Source organism: Dermacentor variabilis, chromosome 5 (assembly GCF_050947875.1).
Source record: "Dermacentor variabilis isolate Ectoservices chromosome 5, ASM5094787v1, whole genome shotgun sequence".
Lineage (NCBI taxonomy): Eukaryota > Metazoa > Arthropoda > Arachnida > Ixodida > Ixodidae > Dermacentor > Dermacentor variabilis.
This window is the reverse complement of record NC_134572.1, coordinates 36,783,048-36,802,726: the sequence shown is the minus strand read 5'-3', so window position 1 is coordinate 36,802,726 and position 19,679 is coordinate 36,783,048. Positions and strand designations below refer to the sequence as shown.

Genomic DNA, 19,679 nt, shown 5'->3' with positions numbered 1-19,679 from the left:
AAAAAACAGCGTGTATACCTGCTGCATTCTCAATCTCTGGGAAAGAAAGCGAAGGAGAGGGGGACCCGGGGGACGTGTGCTGTATCCAAGGTGGCTGTAGTGATGCTGAAACCCGGAAATTGTCGACATCCTCGCCTTCCTCCACTAGACCCGGGGGGGGGGGGATGACAGAAGACCTATGGGCCCCGGGTGCAAGAGCACCTAGCTACGCCACTGCTCGGCAACCATTGAAGTAAAACGTCGTGTCCCTTCGTGAGCGTGGCATATTTCGCACGCTAGCTGCTGTACCATAATGTAGGGCAATCTGCAGAGTTTGTAGGGCTCCCTTCGAATCGCTGAAAATTGCCCAGCAATTAGATGGCTGCTGTAGCATTTAATCAATGACACCTTGAAGAGCCACAACTTTTGCTGCTGCCGCAATGCTGGCGTTGTAATGCGAGAAAGTTTAAATTGCAACAAGATGGCAACTGATGGAACAGCCACTGCTCCGGTAGACCTCTTGGAACAAGTGGAACCATCCATGCAGTTTGTGTCCAAACGCTATGATCTCATGAGATCTAGGTATCTTATCTCCTTTCTGCACTGTCTCGTAACCATTTCTAGAACTTATTTGGTTTCTAATGTATAGTTGAAGCATCGAATGCACCAGTGTTCATGCAAGAGGGGGTTGGCACGTCTTCCTTTTTCATGCGAAGCCTTGCGCCCCTGTATACAAGCGCTTGTTCTTAAAGCGATTATATGACCTTTGTGTCAACATTCTCGTATTTCAAATTATAGCACGTTCTCCTGAGCCAAGAAAGCGCCAAATATTCTTTTCTAGTCACAAATGGACCACCATAACTTTGTGTCAGTCTTTCGTATAGTAAGAGAGAGAGATAAGGGAGGAAGGAAAGGCAGGGAGGTAAACTTAACCTTGTTCAGTTTGCTACGCTACACGTAAAGAGGGGATGAAGGAGTGCATTTCATGTAGTAAATAATCAATAGCACATTCTAAGATCGATGCTAATAGTACGTTAAGAATTACTGGTCACAACATTCCACGTTTACGTATGAAGTCTAGGAACCCTGATGAACTAAATGTATGCCGAAATGCTAGTGACCACCGCGGCTGGTGGTCGAAAACTCTGGAACGTTGAAGGACGCTGATGACGTCAGAGATAGAAAAGGAGCAGATGTGTTACTTGGTGTAGGCCTACGTAGCCTGGCAAAAGTTGATGACGTCACGCTTAGCTCCCTGCATGAGTTTTCAAGAACTTATAGGACACTTTCATTATTCCTGCATTAAAAATAACGCATTTTATGCCCTTTCCCATAGTCATACATGGTTGATTCACACCTGCCTTCCGCGCATGTTGTAAATATACTGCAGGGTTTCTTTATTTAAAGCAGCTTGCGATGGCGATCCGGCTTTCTTTTTGATAACCGGAACAGTTATTTGCATCTGAAGCCAGTGCAGACACCGGAATGGCGCTGACGGTTTTGAAGCAGACGTAAATCCTGTTGGTAAGTCGGCTTGATGTTCTGCAGTGGCTTCTTATCATACTTATGTGTTCATTCGCTATCTCAAAATAACTACACTACATGTCACTCTGTGAGGAAGCAGTCGACTAGGAGAGTTCTCGTTTTAAGAACGTCGGAAGAATACTGTTAGGCAGTTCGGGAATTGCGCCAACGAATGCGTGTGCTGACGCACGGCATTTGCCATGCGCTACCCAAAGCGACCGTCGGGTGGCCGTTTGACCTGATCGTTTTAGGCGCTATTCGCCGATATGGTTCCCATATCGCAGTTGCGTGCTTCTTTAGACGCATTGGCCAAGTTCGCCTGGGTCACTAGTTCTGAGTCGCAGCACGTGCCGAGTTGCTCAATCCAGTCTCCATCATCACGGCTCATGAACGTCTAGCCGGTGCGGGTCAATCGAACGTGTGAATTACCGAACGCACGTGTTCCTACACCTCGTGTCACTCCGCGTTAAAGCTTCTGCAATAATAAAGTTTCTCCTCCTCCTCCTCCTCCTCCTCAGCGTTAAAGCTTTGCGTGCTCAGTTTCCCGAAAATCCTCGTTTCAGTATAGAGCGTCAGAAGACGCCTTATTTGTAGAAGTGCCACCATATTACGAAACAAAGTGCGACCGTGCAATAAAGGCATGAGGGGTGGGGGGCTGGGGGGGCGGGGCACGTGTTGCAATGCTTAGCGAGGGAAAGCTGGGCTCTAGACCGATGGCATGACAAAGATGAGTTGTTTAAAAATTGTGTGCTACAATTTTTGCTTTCAGGTCAAGAACTCGCTGGACGGCTTACAGAAAAGCAGTTCAAAGTTGTGATGGATTGACGATAACTTTTTCTCTCGGTAGCGCTGTGTCCCAATCAATTTTCCTGTGGGATCAGATGATCGGGCACGAGCATGCGGATTGGGGTTATAAGGTGTTCAGCTTATTAAAACAATCTACAAACTGTGAGGTCAAGGAGTTGATTAACTAGCGCTCGCTGAATGGTGCACGCAAGCCGGTACAGTGCTTTAGAGTATATAGGATAGAATAGGGGCGGTTTTATGGCTCTTGCGGCCCATATCGCAAAAAGAAAAAACAAACAGTTGCTTCGTCTACCCGGTCCTTAATATATAGAGTACAAGAAAGACAGCAATAAGTAGCACGCTTCACGGTATTCATGGTTGTAATTTTCATCGCGTGCTTTCTCATCAAATTATTTCGCCGATTTAAACAATATCATTGTTTTGAGGTTTCAAGTAAGCACAGTCGTGTCACCGTTTGTACGTGCGCTAACCACGGCAGTTTACGTGATAGAAAAATGGCTATGCAGTGACAATGAAAGATTTCATTTTGCCATTCAAATCTCACGGTCTTGGTGAGAAAAGCAACGACAAATGTACATCTCTTGCACTGCATGCACTTTGGAACATAACGCGCCCTGTAAGCAGTGGGGAGTTCGATGTCAGCCGAGCAGCTGCCCCTTCAATGGGTGCGTTTTCGCTGCCGGCTTTGCGTTACACATGCCAGAAGCCTTGAGCAAAGAAGGTCTGCAGGCTTTTAGCACTCGGACATCAATACATTGCAAAGGCTCAGCTATCAGTTGCCCTCCTGCCTTGGTCAATGAGCTGACGCATGAAAGAGCGGCCGCCTTAAGTTAGCCAGGAGCTTTTGTTTTGCATGATTATACACCATCATTCGCGTTTGGTGTTTCTGGAGCTAAAGCAATGAATGAATGAATGAATGAATGAATGAATGAATGAATGAATGAATGAACGACCGAATGAATGAATGAATGAATGAATGAATGAATGAATGAATGAATGAATGAATGAACGAACGAACGAACGAACGAGCGAGCGAGCGAACGAGCGAACGAGCGAGCGAACGAGCGAACGAGCGAACGAGCGAACGAGCGAACGAACGAACGAACGAACGAACGAACGAACGAACGAACGAACGAGCGAACGAATGAACGAATGAATGAATGAATGAATCAATCAATCAATCAATCAATCTATTACCGCGATCAACCCTAAGTTCAGAGTGCTGGTGTACGCGTACATTAAAACCAAAAGCAAAAAAACAAGACCAAAAATATTGTAAGGGAATACAAGTTAAAAAGAACACAATAAAGAAAGAACGCTTGTTAAAAGCAGAGTGTACACACAACAAAATGCAATTAAGGTAAATACAAGAAACAGTGGAGAAAGGCAGCTGCAGGATGTGTGAAACTACGACACAACAACGCAGAGCCCGAAAAAGAACAATAAGAGCGAGTTATGAAAAATATCAAAATAATGAAAATTAGCGTGGTAACGATTCAGTATACCATGGGCGGTTTAGTGTTAGGGATGACAGGCAGAAAGATGAAAAAGTCTGTTTTCTGGTGACCTTGCGCGGCGTACGAAATATGATACAACTGTGCAGTTCGGGGCAGGTGAGGATATGTACCGTGAAGAAGTTGAAAAGACAATGAAAGTCGGGGCGATTACGTCGGCAGCGGAGTAAGCGCAATGGGAATAGTTCAACAGTGCTAGAACAATGCGGTAGTGATATATGCTTAGAAACGTTTGGTGTACCCGATCTATAATGTCACTGTTGAATATAGAAAAGCCATTGCAGACGACGGACGCGAATTCGAGTTGTGGAAGACAGTTGTATCCAACTTGCGGAACGGTATAGGATAATTTAATTCCCTCGATAGTCAGAAAACAGAGCCCACAGAGCGCCCCGCATTGCAACGCGTTTAGTGTGAGTAGAAAAGTGTTAGATTCTATCAAAACCTTCACCGAGATCAGTGATCTCGCAGGCCTTATATACATAATGGCACGAAATCTACAGAATAGGAAAATGCTTGCGGTTTTACGTGCGAAAGTCATTACCTTGGTCTTAGCAGTATTCAAGATGAGCTTAGAAGTTGAGCATTCAAGGTGAGCTTAGAAAAAGAAAGCAGGTCCAACCGTTTAGAAAAAGAAAACAGGTCCAACCGCAGGATGCGACAGTCATCAACGGTGTTAATTTACTTTAAAATCTTGATCTAATCGGGATATGGAAGGACGTAAGACTTAGAAATAGCGAAAACAACGTCATTAATACAACTTTTAGAAAGGAGAGGTCCCAATACTACTTCTTGAGGGACGTCGATAGTTGCCATGTAAAAAATAAGGCGCTTGGCCATTGACCTTAATATAACACGATGTATCAAGAAGATAACCGCGCAAGAGATTGGCAACTGACGTGTCAACAGCAAAGCATGTAGGCTTTATCAGAAGCAGTGAGTGGCTGACTATACCGAAAGTTTTGTTAGGTCACAGTAATTGGTGCCAACTAGCTCTCTTTGAAGCACCACCGTGGAAATTTGTGTCATGAAACTTAAGAGACTTGTGATAGCGAAGCAGCTGGTGAGAAATCCATGCTGACTCAGAATCAATGAGTTCTTCACGGTAAAGGCAATATGTTGTCAATGGCAAGCTCAATTATCTTAGACGTGGCGCAAAGAAGAAAAATCGGGCGATAATTCGAGACATCATTTTTACAACCCGACTTCAATAAAGGTAAAGCACGAGCATAATAATAATAATAATAATAATAATAATAATAATAATAATAATAATAATAATAATAATAATAATAATAATAATACGGCGATAAAAATAGACAGCGCGCGTCGACAATAGCGACATCTACGCCACCTTTGGTTTCCTTACGCAATTCCTTACGCAATTACGCAGTCTATGTTCAGGCATTTCCATGAGTGAGAGCTGCGAAAATAATTATGTTCGAGATAGCGAAGCTTGCTTGTAAATCCACGGTCGTTCACATATTCCTATCTCATCCGTACAACAAGCCTCATCGAGATTGTATGTCAATGTTTTGTAGCCATTTGATATGATGTCACTCTTAGTTTACTTTTAAGCTTCTACGCCTCCGAGTTTCGGTTGACTTAGGCGCAGTTATTCTTACATTAATATTAAAGTACTTTCTAGACGGGCTTCAGACATCTCGGAATGGCCGGGTTCCTCATTATCGCAAGCGCCAATTTTGTTAAGGCGCTCTAAGGCGACGAAGACAGCGGCCTTTTTCATTTCGCCCTATAAACCGACAAGCCATAGCCTGCCTGACGAATAGCCGGCAGGCCGGCTGGCGTCGACTCCTTGCTCAAGTGCACCCTAACAAGGGCTTTCGACGTAATACGTACACCGGCCATTGTAAGGAGGCGCCATGCACAAACGAGAAGGAGCTCCGCGAATAACCCTCCAGGGAATGGTCATCGCACGAGCCGGCGATGAAACTTCACCGTCCAACCGACACGCTCTTCCTGATTCAGCAGCCGCTGGCCATGTGCGAGTGAGATTGCAGCCGGCGATATCACCGCGTTTTCGGCGGCTCCTCCCTCGCTAGTTCGTTGCGCTGGTTCGCCTTCGCTCCCTCCGCATCACTTCCACGACACCGAACGTCGTGAAACATCCGTTGACGCTCGCCCAAACTTTGCGTTGAAAAGTTTGAGCAGGCTATAGCCCTAATTTAATAACGCGCTAAGATTTATGGCACATGAATTGGGCCGCTCGGCGTGAGCTACTTACCATCCAGCCGTGGCATCGGACCGTTGGAGTAGATCAAACTGATTGGTGTCGCCGAGCATGATCTTTTCCTACGCTTAAGGGACAGCGTCCCGGTGGATTAGCCGACGCAAAGCGGATTAATTTCTTTTTACTTTTTTTTTTCGTCCTCGTTCGTTTATCCAACTGCAATACATGTGCGTGCGTGTGCTTGCTCGTTAATTTTCTTGTATTTCTGCGCGAGTGTTCTTTGGAAACCTTGTTTACCGTAGTGAGGAGACTATAGTCTACTGCAGCCATATCGAAGACTTTTCATTAACGCGTCTTAATGAGCCCCATAGGCGGAAAGTTTTCATTTTTCCATTCCTGGAGGGGGGGGGGGGGGTGGACGGACCAGCTTTCTGGACCCCATATATATATATATATATATATATATATATATATATATATATATATATATATATATATATATATATATATATATGTATATTGCTTGCACTTGAAGAAACTTCGTGTGACATCGCAGAATTGCTCACTGAAGAGACGGCCTTATAAGAGAATTTACAAGATTTACAGCTGGGTCCTCTCCCACCACCATGAATATGGCGTCTCTCGGTGGTGTAATATTCCTTTGTGCAATTGTCGTATACTTCGCTATCACTAGTATTGCTTCGCGTTTCCGGCGAAAGTGCAGACTCCTTCTGTCTCTTTTTTTTCCTAAGCGCTCCTGCGCATGACTGCTGTTGATTCTGATTTCGAGTGAATCCGGCTTGGCCTCATTTCGGTTACTCAGTGGATTATACAGGGGGCCCCAACTATCATGCACCGAGAGTTAAAAAAAGAGCAGTTGTGTTACTCGAAGAAAACCTAGTACATATTTTTTCCAGTACAGTGCAGTAGCCGCCAGTAATTATTGCGTTCCTGAAATTCAATTCGACAATAGCAATTTATTATCTAATTTGAGAAGTGCTGTCGTAATTATCAAAGTGTCAATGAGGCATTTGCAGGCACCCTCAGGCACCCCCAAGTGACATTTACCTGCTGTGTTTTCAGCGACGTACTAAGCGTGTACAATTCTTTTCCGCCTGACAAACCTCACGAAATATCGAAAATACCACGTGAGTGCGCTCCCATCCACATCAGAAAGCAGCGCCCTCAAACAGGCTGATTGAAAACGACTTCATTGCCTGTGGCAAACCCCACGAGAGAGCGCATCACCTTGATAAGGGTACGGAAGCAGCACCAACAGCAGGTTTCGCTGCTTTTCAGATATTCCTTCTCTACGTCACACTTATTATCCGTCTCTCAAGGCCGACTTATCCCAATGATGACAAAAGCGCCTTGATAACGCGGCCAAGCGCAGCTCTAGCCGCGCACGAAACGCGAAAAACAATGTAATAGACATAGCACGTTTCAAAATCCCGGCTTTACTCATACTGCATCGACAGATTGTGCTCGCAGCTATATTTCGCGTCAGAAACTTGCTTCGGAGCAAAGCCAAGTTAAACTGACGGTTTTAGCTTTCATGAGAGTGTATACGTGCTGCAAAAACAAATTCATGGCATAAAATAAAAGTGAAATAAACGGACAGGGAAGCGACCCACATGTTGAGAAAAGGCAGAATTAATGCGTTCAAGAAAGTGAATAACCACTTCTAAATGAGCCGAATTTGCAATCGGGAAGCCTGCAGAAAAATAAAATACATAAGATTTCAGGGCGCGCTTACTGAACGCCCTTGAAGACCAGCTTATTGAGCGCCCTTGAACACCAGCTGTGCCTAGAGGGAGTGTTGATCTCATTCTGCATCTACGCAGTACTGAGTCCGCTTTACCGCATCTTCAGTGGCTTTCTTGATGATCTACGCTCGAATTCTGTGGCAGACATCCGTTATCCTTGTCTTAAGCTAATCTGACGCCCGTCTAGATCATAGAAACTCATTCTTTCACATAACCCCAAAGAAAGAAATCGATTGGAGAGAGGTCAGGTGGCTTAGCCGGCCAATTTACAGGTCCATGCTTTCCACTCTACTGCGTATGAAAAGTCGCATCCTGCCAGTTTTGTGCTCGGCTACTGCTGTGTGCTGGTGCTCCATCTTACTGATACCAGAGAAGTGGAAGACCTGTCAGTGGGACTTCGCTGAGAAGCTCACCCACCGCTACTTCAAGGGTTTCGTCCACGTAACGCTGTCCAGTCAGTGTGGGATCGAAGAACATGGGACTAATTATACCACCAGCTTAAATTCCACACCCCACACTGAACGACCACTGGTACTGGTGCATCTTGCGCTTTACCCAGTGATTTGTAGTCACCACAATAAAATGATACTCCAAATAAATAATACCGGCTCATCTGACGATGATCCGTTATTATGCAAATTTACCTGGGCGTTTCTATGAAGATTCGCTTCATCTGTGCACATTACATTGCTCAAAAAGTCCGGTGACTCATCGGATTTTGGGAGGGCCCAATTCGAGAAATCTGGAATATTCTACAGGTCCCTATCTTCCGAGCATTGGTGCTAGTTAAGGTAGTATGATAAGGAAAGAGCAGATTGAGGTCAGAGAACAAACGCGAGTTAATGACATCTTAGTTGAAATCAAGAAAAAGAAATGGGCATGGGCAGGACATGTAATGAGGAGGGAAGATAAGCGATGGTCATTAAGGGTTGCGGACTGGATTCCAAGGGAAAAGGAAGTGTAGCAGGGGGCGGCAGAAAGTTAGGTGGGCGGATGAGATTAAGAAGTTTGTAAGGACAACATGGCCACAATTAGTACATGATCGGGGTAGTTGGAGAAGTATGAGATAGGCCTCTGCCCTGCAGTGGGCGTAACTAGGCTGATGATGATGAATGATGAAGGTGGTATGTGTAAAAGGCCGTCGTTTAGAATCCTCCAAACTGATGACTTGGAAATCGGTACCTGGGCGGTCACGTTGTACACGCCAGCACGAGGGTTTCAGGCCATAAATGCTAAAACGTCCGTGCTTAGGGTAGGACCCAAAGATGGAGCCCTGCGCCGCTGTTTCTTGAAGCTACCGGTTTGTCTCACGTTTTCATCATTCCTGATGATGGTCGATGCATTTTGTCTACCACCAAATTCCCATGAGTGATATACATTCGCGGCGTTCCTCTTCTTGTTATTTGCAGCTCTCAAGGCAAGAATCATTTTTACATTCTGCTCATTATAGAAATACATGGCGACTGGGACGAAACAAAACGCACCTTTACACGTTTGCACTGACGTTGTCAATTCAATTTTGTGGTGATAGGTTTCATGGCAAAAAAGATCCGTGCACTTTACCTAAGCTAAGGCAACAGCTATCACAGCTTGTTTCCAACCAACACCGAACGCGACGTGTTACTACGGCCAAGGCGCGGCAGATAAGGCAATAGCTCGATCACGATGTTTTACAGCGAAGTTGTACATGGCTAACCGATTCGTCCGTCCCTCCGCCTGTCGCCTGTACACCGAAAACTCCTCCGGCGCGACCGCATGCGAATGCACGAAAGAAAAAAAGTTAAAGAGAGGCGCGCGATTGGCTGCGCCAGAAGTGATGTCACTGCTCTCCATCGCAGCCGAGCGGGCGCGCAGCTGCTTCTCTCCGGTTCCGAAATTAGTAGGCCACGCGTCATACGTGCTCCCGAGGAACAGGCAGCTTTCGATCAGCAACGCCGTGAGCAGTACCGGGAACCAGCTCGTCTACGCCGCGCCGATGCTGAAGCCCGAGCATAAGAACAGGGTCGTGTAGCCGAGCGCAAACAGCAACGGCGTACCGAGGATCCGACAGCCTACCAAACCGTCGCTTAATGAACCGTCGGGATCAACCCAGTGATAAACACCGGGGCCGCACGTTTCAGCTTCGCTGGTTAACCATCTGTACGAAGTGCTTGGGTGGTGATTTTTTCTTTATTTCTTTCATTTAGTTCTCGCTGGCGCTGTCTTATAATGCGGGTGGGAGCGCAGTCACGTGGTATTCGCCATATTTCTGAGATTAATGATCAGTCGGAAAAAATTAGTACACAATTAGCACATCACTGAAAACACTGCAGTTAGATGTCCGCTGGCTGTGCCTACAAATGTCTCATTGACACTTTGATAATTATGGTAGTACGTCTCGAGTTAGATAATTAATTACAATTACTTTACTACATCTCATAATGAAAAAAATTACGGGCAGCTACTCCACTATATTGAAAACAATATGCACTAGGCTTCCTTCCAGTAACACATTGCTTTATTTTTTAAATCTTGGTGTATGATAGTTAATTGGAACACCCTGTATATATTTATGACATCTGCATGCAGGTGACGATGTTTCCATTCCTAATAGATGTTGTAAATTATTAGAAGTGTTTTTAATGAGGCTTTCTATTTGCTTAGTGGAAAGAGAAGAAGTACTGAGACACATATCCTTCACGTGCATTTCACACGCTTTTAATAAAAGACTCTGCCGAAGGGGTCACTAAAATCTACAAGTTTTTTTAGGGTAAAAAAAAATCACTCAAAGCATATTGAAGCGAGATGAACATACAACAACATATTAATTCTCTAGGCATAAGCTATTCCTACCTTTAGAAATAATTGTTAATTGGCTACCTCCTTTAAAATATAATAAGCTTTGTCCCGTGCACATATCTAAATATATTGTGTACATGCATGGTGTTTTGTGGAAATTTCTAACAATGTTAAAGTGAGAAAATACGAATGAGGGAGCTGCCACTGGTACTTATAATGCGTTTGTTCTCCTGTTATGATTTGCAGAAATAAAGTGAAAGTATGAATAAGAATCCGTGCATGTCCGTGGCAACAGTGATGCAGTAAGCACAGTAAATTTCAAGTGAAACAGTGGAGGCAAGTCAAAAGAAAACTCAAATGATGTCGGTGACAAAACTCTGGCAATGACGCGTTAGGTGTGTGTGTGTGTGGGAGGGGGGGGGTTGAGGCTTCGGCACCGCCGGGGGTGGGGGGTCGCAGCCCCCCCCCCCCCCCGAAAACTCCGGAGGGGGCTTGGGTCCCGGAGGCCCACGGTAGTCAGCGCATATGAATTGAGCACTGCACCAAAGCGAGCTTATATGTCATCGATTTGGGGGGAGAGTCTTATAGTGGGCGTCAGGGTTGATATGAGGAAAGAACGCAAACTTACGCAGTAGCAGGAGACGGGGAACGAGCCTTACCTTCGTAGTAACTTTTTTGAAGAAGATTCTTTTGAAGACTTTTTCACAAGGGGATGTAACAACACGTTGGTTGCACACGTGTCTCTGACAAGACGTGCAAAAGAAAGGATCTAACGATATAGAGAACTTTCTTTGATGGGGATCCAGCCGCATGTCTTATACTGATTGGCAGAGCTTCCTTCGTAAAAAACCGCTTGTTAGTGAAACATGTTTTAGATGGAGTCAGCAGCTCTTGATAAAATTTAACTGTAGCACCTTGTCATGTTCTTGAACGGCTGTAGCTTTAATTTCATAATTGCCCACAATGACGTAATTGCGCCGTCGCTACGTGCTATTTATTTATTTATTTATTTATTTACGTGCCAAAGACAAACGAGAGATACGAGCGGCAATTTAGTAGAGAAGTTTATAGGATTAATTTTGGCTACATGGCATTCCTTAACGGGCAGAGAAAGCTCCTACACGAGTGGTTTCGCGTAACATGACCATCGGTATGCGGTTCGTCACTGCAGGGAAACGCACTCCCGAACTCGGGCTCTATAGCAGCAGACGATAGCCATTATGCTATTCAAGCGACCATCATTCGTGGTCCTAGATTAAACTCAAATTCTTCAGAAAGAGCAGACAGGAAATTGTCTGATGAATGATGCATATAAGTGCTAGACCACATATATTGAAAACCAGAGGGCGTATGCGCTACTATGTGGCTCTGCAGTTACGCAGCGCGTTGAGCGACAGCATGCACGCATTTTTCTCTATTTTATTCTGTTTCTTCGAGGAAATATTTGAGACGTGGCAAGACAGAGCAGGCGGAATGGTATGCTTGGTATAACATGAAACCTGCGAGGTGTGTCAAAGGTATGTGTTACTGAACGCCTGATTGCTGGAATATAGTTGTGCGTTGGCAAGTCATAAAGCCGTATAGGTTTCCTTTGTAGCTTCGTTATGTTGTCGGGTAAATGCCAATACATCCCTTTCATGAGAATTCCTTCGACTTGCGGGTTTTCGCAAAACTATTTTGCCATGTTGTGTTCCCTTACTGTTCGACTAGTCTTTAATTCGTCTTGGCCCTGGAATCTACCGGAAAAGGGCACACAGCGTTACACATGATACAATAAATATCACGTAAAAAGCAAGGAACACTGCAGGTTGCTTAGGTTTGGTTAGGTTAGGTTACGAAATTCGTAGGTCCCAGTTACGGAACTCAACCAGGACCGATTTTTTTTCCTCAAGTGGGTGAAGTCTTCCTTTTTTCTTCGTTATTTTTTTTCATAATGCCATATGGCATTCCATCGCAACTTAATGCTGCTATCAAGGGGAGGGGAAGCTTTTCCTGTCATAATACTTGTACACTTTTATTTTCCTGTGCCTTCCACTTGTTACGGTTTATTAAAGGAACATGAAATAGAAACAGTAAACTTATTTAAGCTGATAAAATTATTTTAGGACACTATATTCGCTTTATATCGCGGTTAGAAATTGAATATTGGCAAAATTAAAATGAAGGTCGAATTTCAACGTTCGAACTACATGCGGAAGCCCCAGCACCGGTACATATCTTCTCCTACTTAGGCTGCTGCAGGTCAGTTAAAGTTCCTAAAGCTAACTTGCTAGGTTCAGTCTGTGGCGCATTTAGAATACAACGTAGTCAATATTTACCAATAAAAGTTAACTAGGCCGGAGCAGACGCTTCCAAAATACAGGACGTGATGGCAAGTTTGTGCGGGAACTTCAAGGGCACGTGGCCACGTGCCTTTCGTCATTGCGCTTTCCTGGCTTACCAAGCTTGCTCTGAGAGTGAGAGGGACATTTTTCGTACTGTAGCAGCGTAATTTACTAACACACTTTAAATTATCTACTTCTTGCGCTCCTTCGAGTGGCATTGATTGTTTACTTTAAGCATTCAATTAATCCCGTTTTCATTGACCCCTTCGCACCCTCCTCCTTTCTGCTCATGCAGTCAAGCCGGTGCTGCAGCTCAACCTGGTGTCGCTCGACGCAAGCAAGCAGATCAGCGAAGGGAGCAGCGTTTACTTCGACTGCAACGTGCAGGCGAACCCGCCGGTCAAGCAGGTCGGCTGGCTCCACGAAGGGGCCCAACTAGAACCCAGTGCCGGAATACGCATCGAAAACGTGCGCCTGGTCATCGACCGACTGCAGAGGCACCAGGCGGGCCACTACCAGTGCGCGGCCACCAACGAGCTCGGTCATGGCGTCTCCGAGAAGGTCTTCCTCATGGTCTACTGTGAGTGCGCCATTTTGCTGCCCACAGTGTAGCGCCACTTTCCTTTCGGTGACGTCATTCCTTCCCCCTGTGATACAGCATGAATAGAAGCTAAGTAATACGCCATCATAACTTTTCTGTGTTAGTGGCGGTTTAATCGCTTTGCTGTGAACTTAACTATTTCAGGATGAGCAGCGACTGCTCGTGCGTGTGACAGGTCATGTACTGACTGCATTTACTGACTGCATTCTCGCGATATGTTTACATATGAAACATGGTAAGTTCTTAGTTTGTAGGGAGTTTCTTTTTTACTCTCAGAGATTGTGAGGTGTTTTTATTATTTAAATATTTTCTATTCCCATTTCTCTCTCGTTTAGCGTATTTGCTTGTTTTTGCTGCAATCTTGGGATAGTGGGCTCTTCAATGATTAAACTCGCAATACTGTCACAACTGTTAAATGAAGCAGCTAAGTGCGCAAGGACTTTATACATTGAACGAATAGTTCACTCATTGAACCGAAAGCATATGCATTCTAATTGCCACGGTCGTGAAGAAGCAGCCGCATTTCTTGCATTCAACCGTCCATGCTTCGCGATTGAAAATTTGATCCAGTTCTTCAACGTTACGACGGCGTATTACGCCTTCTAGAATCTAGGGGGTGAAATTAGCGTGCAATATTGTGCTTTATATTTTTTTATCATGCTTATTTCTATGTCTCTAAAATAATAACCAAGCATTATTTGAATGCCATTGCATGACCCACGGTTTTATCATTTCAGTTTAGTATGAGACAGAAATTTGCTGTTTCTTTTTTTTCTGACCTTCTTGTACACACAGCCTTTTCCCAAAAGTGCTCAGACGACACACACTTGTGCGTGAAACCGCGTGATGGCGCTGATGTAGCTTGTACTCGCCAACTTGCACATCCTATGGCCGTCGTGGTGTCGCCCATACTCTGAAGTAGCCGCCGCATAAGGGAAGTCTTAGATACACATGTATCCGTATTCACGATGTATTGCAGAGTTGCGAGTCAAATAGCGGTGCTTTTCAGAACTGCTCAGCAGGTCCGAGGTGCTGCTTTCCGTCAGGGATATAACTTTAGACATTCAAAGAAAATCTAACTCTAGAGTTTTACGTACCAAAACCACGTTTTCCATTATGAGGCACACCATAGTGGAGCACTCCAGTTTAATTTTGACCACCTGGGCTTCTTTAGCGTGTCCGCAATGCACGGGACACGGGTGTTTTTTGCATTTCGCCCCCATCCAAATGCGGCCGCCACGGCCAGGATTTGATCCCGCGAACTAGTGTTTACTAGCGCAACACCATAGCCGCTAAGCCACGACGTTGGGTAGGCATTCGAAGAGAAAGTAAAAGAAAAGCTGAATTCTAATTTTATCGTCAGGAGGCCTAAGGTACATGTTATGACGAATAACGCCATGATGGCAGCACGACACATTGAAAAACCAGCGTCCGTAGTTCTTTCCATGCACCTAAGTATTTTCGAAATTCCACATGTTTGCTTCCAACTGCTGCGCCAGACACCTGAATGAAAAGCAAAACTCTTTTTACGCAACAGATTTAGAAAAAAATGTTTCTCCCTTTGTGTGCTCTACATTCTTCCAATATCTTATTGCTGCTCAAAATGATTATTGTTAGCTTTAGGTTTTCCCGTGCGCTGTCCTCTCTGCGCAATAAGAAAAAAACGACTCCGATTCTTTAAACCACCAGCCTCTCGAGCACGCTTAGCTCAATTTAAACATATAGCAAGTCTACGAAAAGTGTTTGCGTGCATGTGAAGGCGCCGAAAACGCGCATAAACACTGCTACGCCTCGCGATATCTCCCCCCTGAAGAAGGAGCGCGTCGGCCTCCGAAAAGTCGGGTTTTAAAGCAGATTTTGGGTTTCCCTTTCTTTAATTCAGTTACCTCCAGTCAGCAGGCAGATATATCTGGCGAATGTCTACGTTTGATTCTATAACAAAGAATGTTAATCAAAAACGCCTCATGCTTGACATCATCCTTTTTTCAATAATGTAACCAAGTTACACAACTAAAAGGCCCTATTGTGTCCTTACTTCGTTATCACGAGAACGGCATAGTCGTATTAACATAAGCATCTCGCGATAGGCTATGGGCCCTTTCAAAGCTTTTACGTCAAGCACTAGATTTATCGTGTGTTGCTAAACCAGATCTCGGAGTTCAAAGGGAGCGTCAAAGCTCTTCCCAGACTTTTCCCTTCTTTTTTAAAACTTTTATCACTGCTGCAGTTGGAAAGCAAGTAGCAAGACTTCAAAGGAAAGACAATTGCAAAGATCACAGAAATATTCAAAGGATACTTTACCTTGATTTCGCCACTTCTCATGATATGGAATTACTATGCGGACGTCTAGTAGCCAGCGGACGCTGCCTGAACTATCCCATCATTAAGTCAGTATAGTTCAGTTCTATAGTTGCTCACTAGAAAAAAGAAAGAGAAAAAGGAAAAATGATATGGTGTAAGCTTTATGATGTCATCAGGTGCCCGCGAAAGTTGATCTTATTGTTTCATTTTAAGAGACGCAATCTTAGAGATAGAACGCCAGGATTTGCGCAAGCTAATTTATTTGTGTCAGCGATGGTTCTTTACCCCTGGCCATTTATGATGAATGCCAGTATAGGGTACTTCTGTGGGGCTGTAACTTCCTACAGCCAGCACTAACAGGGACCAATATCTGGATTACGGTGAATGATACGATCACGATCAACATAAGCTTAATACCACAATCAACATGAGCTGCACCTTTATCAAATGGCTTCTTTTCAGCATAAGCTCTACCAAAAAAACGTTGTCCCTACACATAACGATATTATGGCGTGTACTGCAATTCTGGTCCGATAATATCCTGGTTCATAAAACTTACATGAACTGTTCCGAGTAGGGATGCCACTGTCTACTAATAAGTAGCTTTTGCATGCAAGAAAGATGACGGTCTTACGAACGTCGACAAACCTTTAATTTTTCTCTTGTTTTGTGGTGCCCTGTTTCCCAATTTTGTGCATTTGGCAATCGGTCATTCAAGTTTGAGTTCGTAATATCATTTCTTTATCTCCTTGCGGGCGTGTAGGACTGCCGCTACCGTAGAATAACCATGTTTCAATGTTCAACTTTGCGTGCACTCTAACTTGATTACTTTCCTTGATAGCTGGTGGACTTTTGCTTATAACAGCATCTTAGTCCACTATAATCAGCTATGCATTCCAATTATACAAAGAATAAGCGAATAGATAAATAAACATCTTGGAAGTTTGTTTAGATGGAATAAGAAATTGCCAATGGTCAGGCATTCCCTGGCCACGTGGTCTCACTCCGCCACATAAAAAGCGCATGCGCTCTTGCTGGCGCAACTATCAGTGGGCAGACAGGCTGTCTATTATTTCCACAGCTAACGACTTTGACGAAAAGCTCATTGCCCTCGTTACTTTCCCCGGACAGCAAACCAATGCCATTAGAGGTGTTTATTAGGGTCTTCCAAACGCCTCCATTAAGAGACGGTGGAGGGATGAACGAACCGGTAAGACTTTCATTGTTGAGCAAAAGCCGCAAAATTGCAGAAAAAAACCACCCAAACAAAAACAACGCAGGTCATTTGAATTTATCTCATCACGTCTTGACGATTACGAGGACCTGAACCTTGAACGCGCAAAATAAGACAGGGTCCTCACATTTTTTTCTAAACAAAGGAAGTCTTGATTTTTTACTCGCTAGCGACTTGATTTAGGCGAGTTGGTTCAACTGGAAGGTATGTTGAGGCAGCGCGGTGGTACGATTAGAAGAAAACAACCGCAACAGAACTAGCACTGGCTGCCACCCAAACTTGTTTTGAAGAAGCACCAGTTGAAAATAGACGCACGCTGTTTTTTGGCCTTACGATATATAGCAGTTGTTTCTTCCAATGAACTTTAGTTGTCAGACACTCAGAGGCTAGTACTGTTACGGTCTCATCGCGCTGCCTCAATAAGCCTTATTCGGTACATGAAGAAATATTGCGGAAAGCTCGTTGTGTATTGAATGCCGTTGGTTGTGTGAGATAACCGAAAAAAAACTGAACGAAAGCAGAAATTCTCTTTGCGCTAAGAAAGCAAAAGAATGAACGTATAGTGTAGATCGGAGTGTTAAGGGTGCTTTTCTGAGGAGAACACACGGAAAAACTGAAACGTCCCCCTCAGTAATATCATAAAGGGAAATTCAGCTCTGCGCGCACTGATCTCTTTGTTCTTGTACCGTCGTCTTAGGTCGCCTCTAAATTCATTACGTCATCCTTGTAGGCAAACCGCACCGCCAGCAGAAATTATGGCCGACTGCGAGGCTGTTTCTTATATATCACTTTATTATTTCAAGAATCAAGCATGTGTATGGCGATATCTTGGCATCGGGAGACTTAACATTATTATTATTATTATTATTATTATTATTATTATTATTATTATTATTATTATTATTATTATTATTATTATTATTATTATTATTATTATTATTATTATTATTATTATTATTATTATTATTATTATTATTATTATAACAATACTAATGAACAGAGTGGCTACGATGATGTCAACAAACAATGAATAGTAAGCCATCGAATGAAAGCCAAAGAGATTGCAATTTTAGCTCATACTGTGAACCGATGGACAGACATACAAAGTGAAAAGACTGTGACCACATTTAAGCGCTTCATGTCACAGGGGAAGAGGACTTGGGTGCCGCTGAGCATAATGCGGTGTCCTTGTATTCCTTTTCTTATTTTTTTTTATTTATACATACTGCAGCCCGTTAAGGCTATGGCAGGAATGGGTGTGGGTTCTCAATACTCTCTAGCGTAGTCACAGTACATCGCACGTAAGCAGGAATTCCCAGTATTATGTCTCCTCTTCAATACACGGTTTGTCCGAAGTAATTTGCATGCGCTAGCTATCCCAGATGAAAATGAATTTATTCCCTTTTTTTCTGCTCGGAAAAGGCACCCGCCTCATCTTAAACCCTATGAATACAACCGCTGCAATACTAATACAAAACTTGAGCTATTGAAAGAGAACGCGATCGCAGATTCCAGATTACAAACAGGTGAGACTAATGAAAAGCATCACGTGTTAACTCTTCGCCATTAGACGCGCATTCAAATATGTTTACTGGTCATGTTCTTTCTTCTCTCTTTCTTTCTGCTACCATTACCTCTCCGATCTCACCCCCCGCCCCCCCCCCCCCTGCCACCCAGACCCTCCCAAGTGCCGCGAGAAGCAGAAGACGGTCTACCATGTGGCACGGCACGAGATCACTAAGGTCACGTGCGACGTCGAAGCTGACCCGCCTGACGTGCGGTTCACTTGGCGCTTTAACAGCAGCCTCGAAAGCCTCGACATCGTCGCCTTCAACCAGTCGGGCCCGCGCAGCAGCTCGGCCTTCTACACGCCTCGTCGCAAGGCCGACTACGGCGCCCTGCTTTGTATCGCTTCCAACTCGCTGGGCCAGGGATCGACACCGTGTGTCTTCAACATTGTACCAGCCGGTGGGCAAGCGTGGCCACTCTCTTTTCGCGTACTTTGCGCACTCTTTATGGTTGCGCAGACGATGCACTCGCACGGTCAACTGGAGAAGTCAGGAATTGGAGAGAGCAACAGGAGGAAGGAGGAGGAAAATGAAAATTCGTAGCAACAAAACTAACAATATTGGTCTAAGATAATGTCTCCTTTGTCCTTTCATCTCTCCAATAGCGTTACTTTTTTTCTGTCTGCCTTGAGAAATCACAGTATATGCAAACTTTAATTAGGCAGTGGAGGGAGAGATCGAGGAGAATTACGGAAGGAGATACACTAGACTTGGTTTAGGTTGCAACCGTACACGTGAGGAGGCAAATGGCGGGGTAGGGGAGTTCAGATTGTTCACGCGCATTAGCGTGTCTACAGTCGGGCATACAGACATGTTGATTTGAGGTACTGCAGTTGGAAGATTTAGGACTTGAGCTTAGTTGACTATGTTGCCTTGCCATTGTGGGAGTCATAAATTGTGAAAGAGTGTATAGTTCAAGGCTAGTGGTACAATTATTCCAAATTTGGGAGAAGTTAGGGCAATGGCAACCTTATCGGTTGTCCTAGCCAATATATATATATATATATATATATATATATATATATATATATATATATATATATATATATATATATATATATAAAATATTTATATTTAAATATTTATATATTT

The 19,679-nt window shown here is 44.1% G+C and overlaps 1 protein-coding gene across 2 annotated transcripts in view; it reads left to right on the top strand.

Moving 5' to 3' along the window:
* LOC142582433 (neural cell adhesion molecule 2-like) overlaps positions 1-19,679 on the top strand; it is a 305,285-nt gene that overhangs the window by 257,928 nt on the left and 27,678 nt on the right. For both annotated transcript variants that reach the window (XM_075692148.1, XM_075692147.1), the window contains 2 exons: positions 13,179-13,463; positions 18,697-18,987. In XM_075692148.1, coding sequence (XP_075548263.1) covers positions 13,179-13,463; positions 18,697-18,987 — 576 coding nt within the window. The remainder of the gene's footprint in view (positions 1-13,178; positions 13,464-18,696; positions 18,988-19,679) is intronic.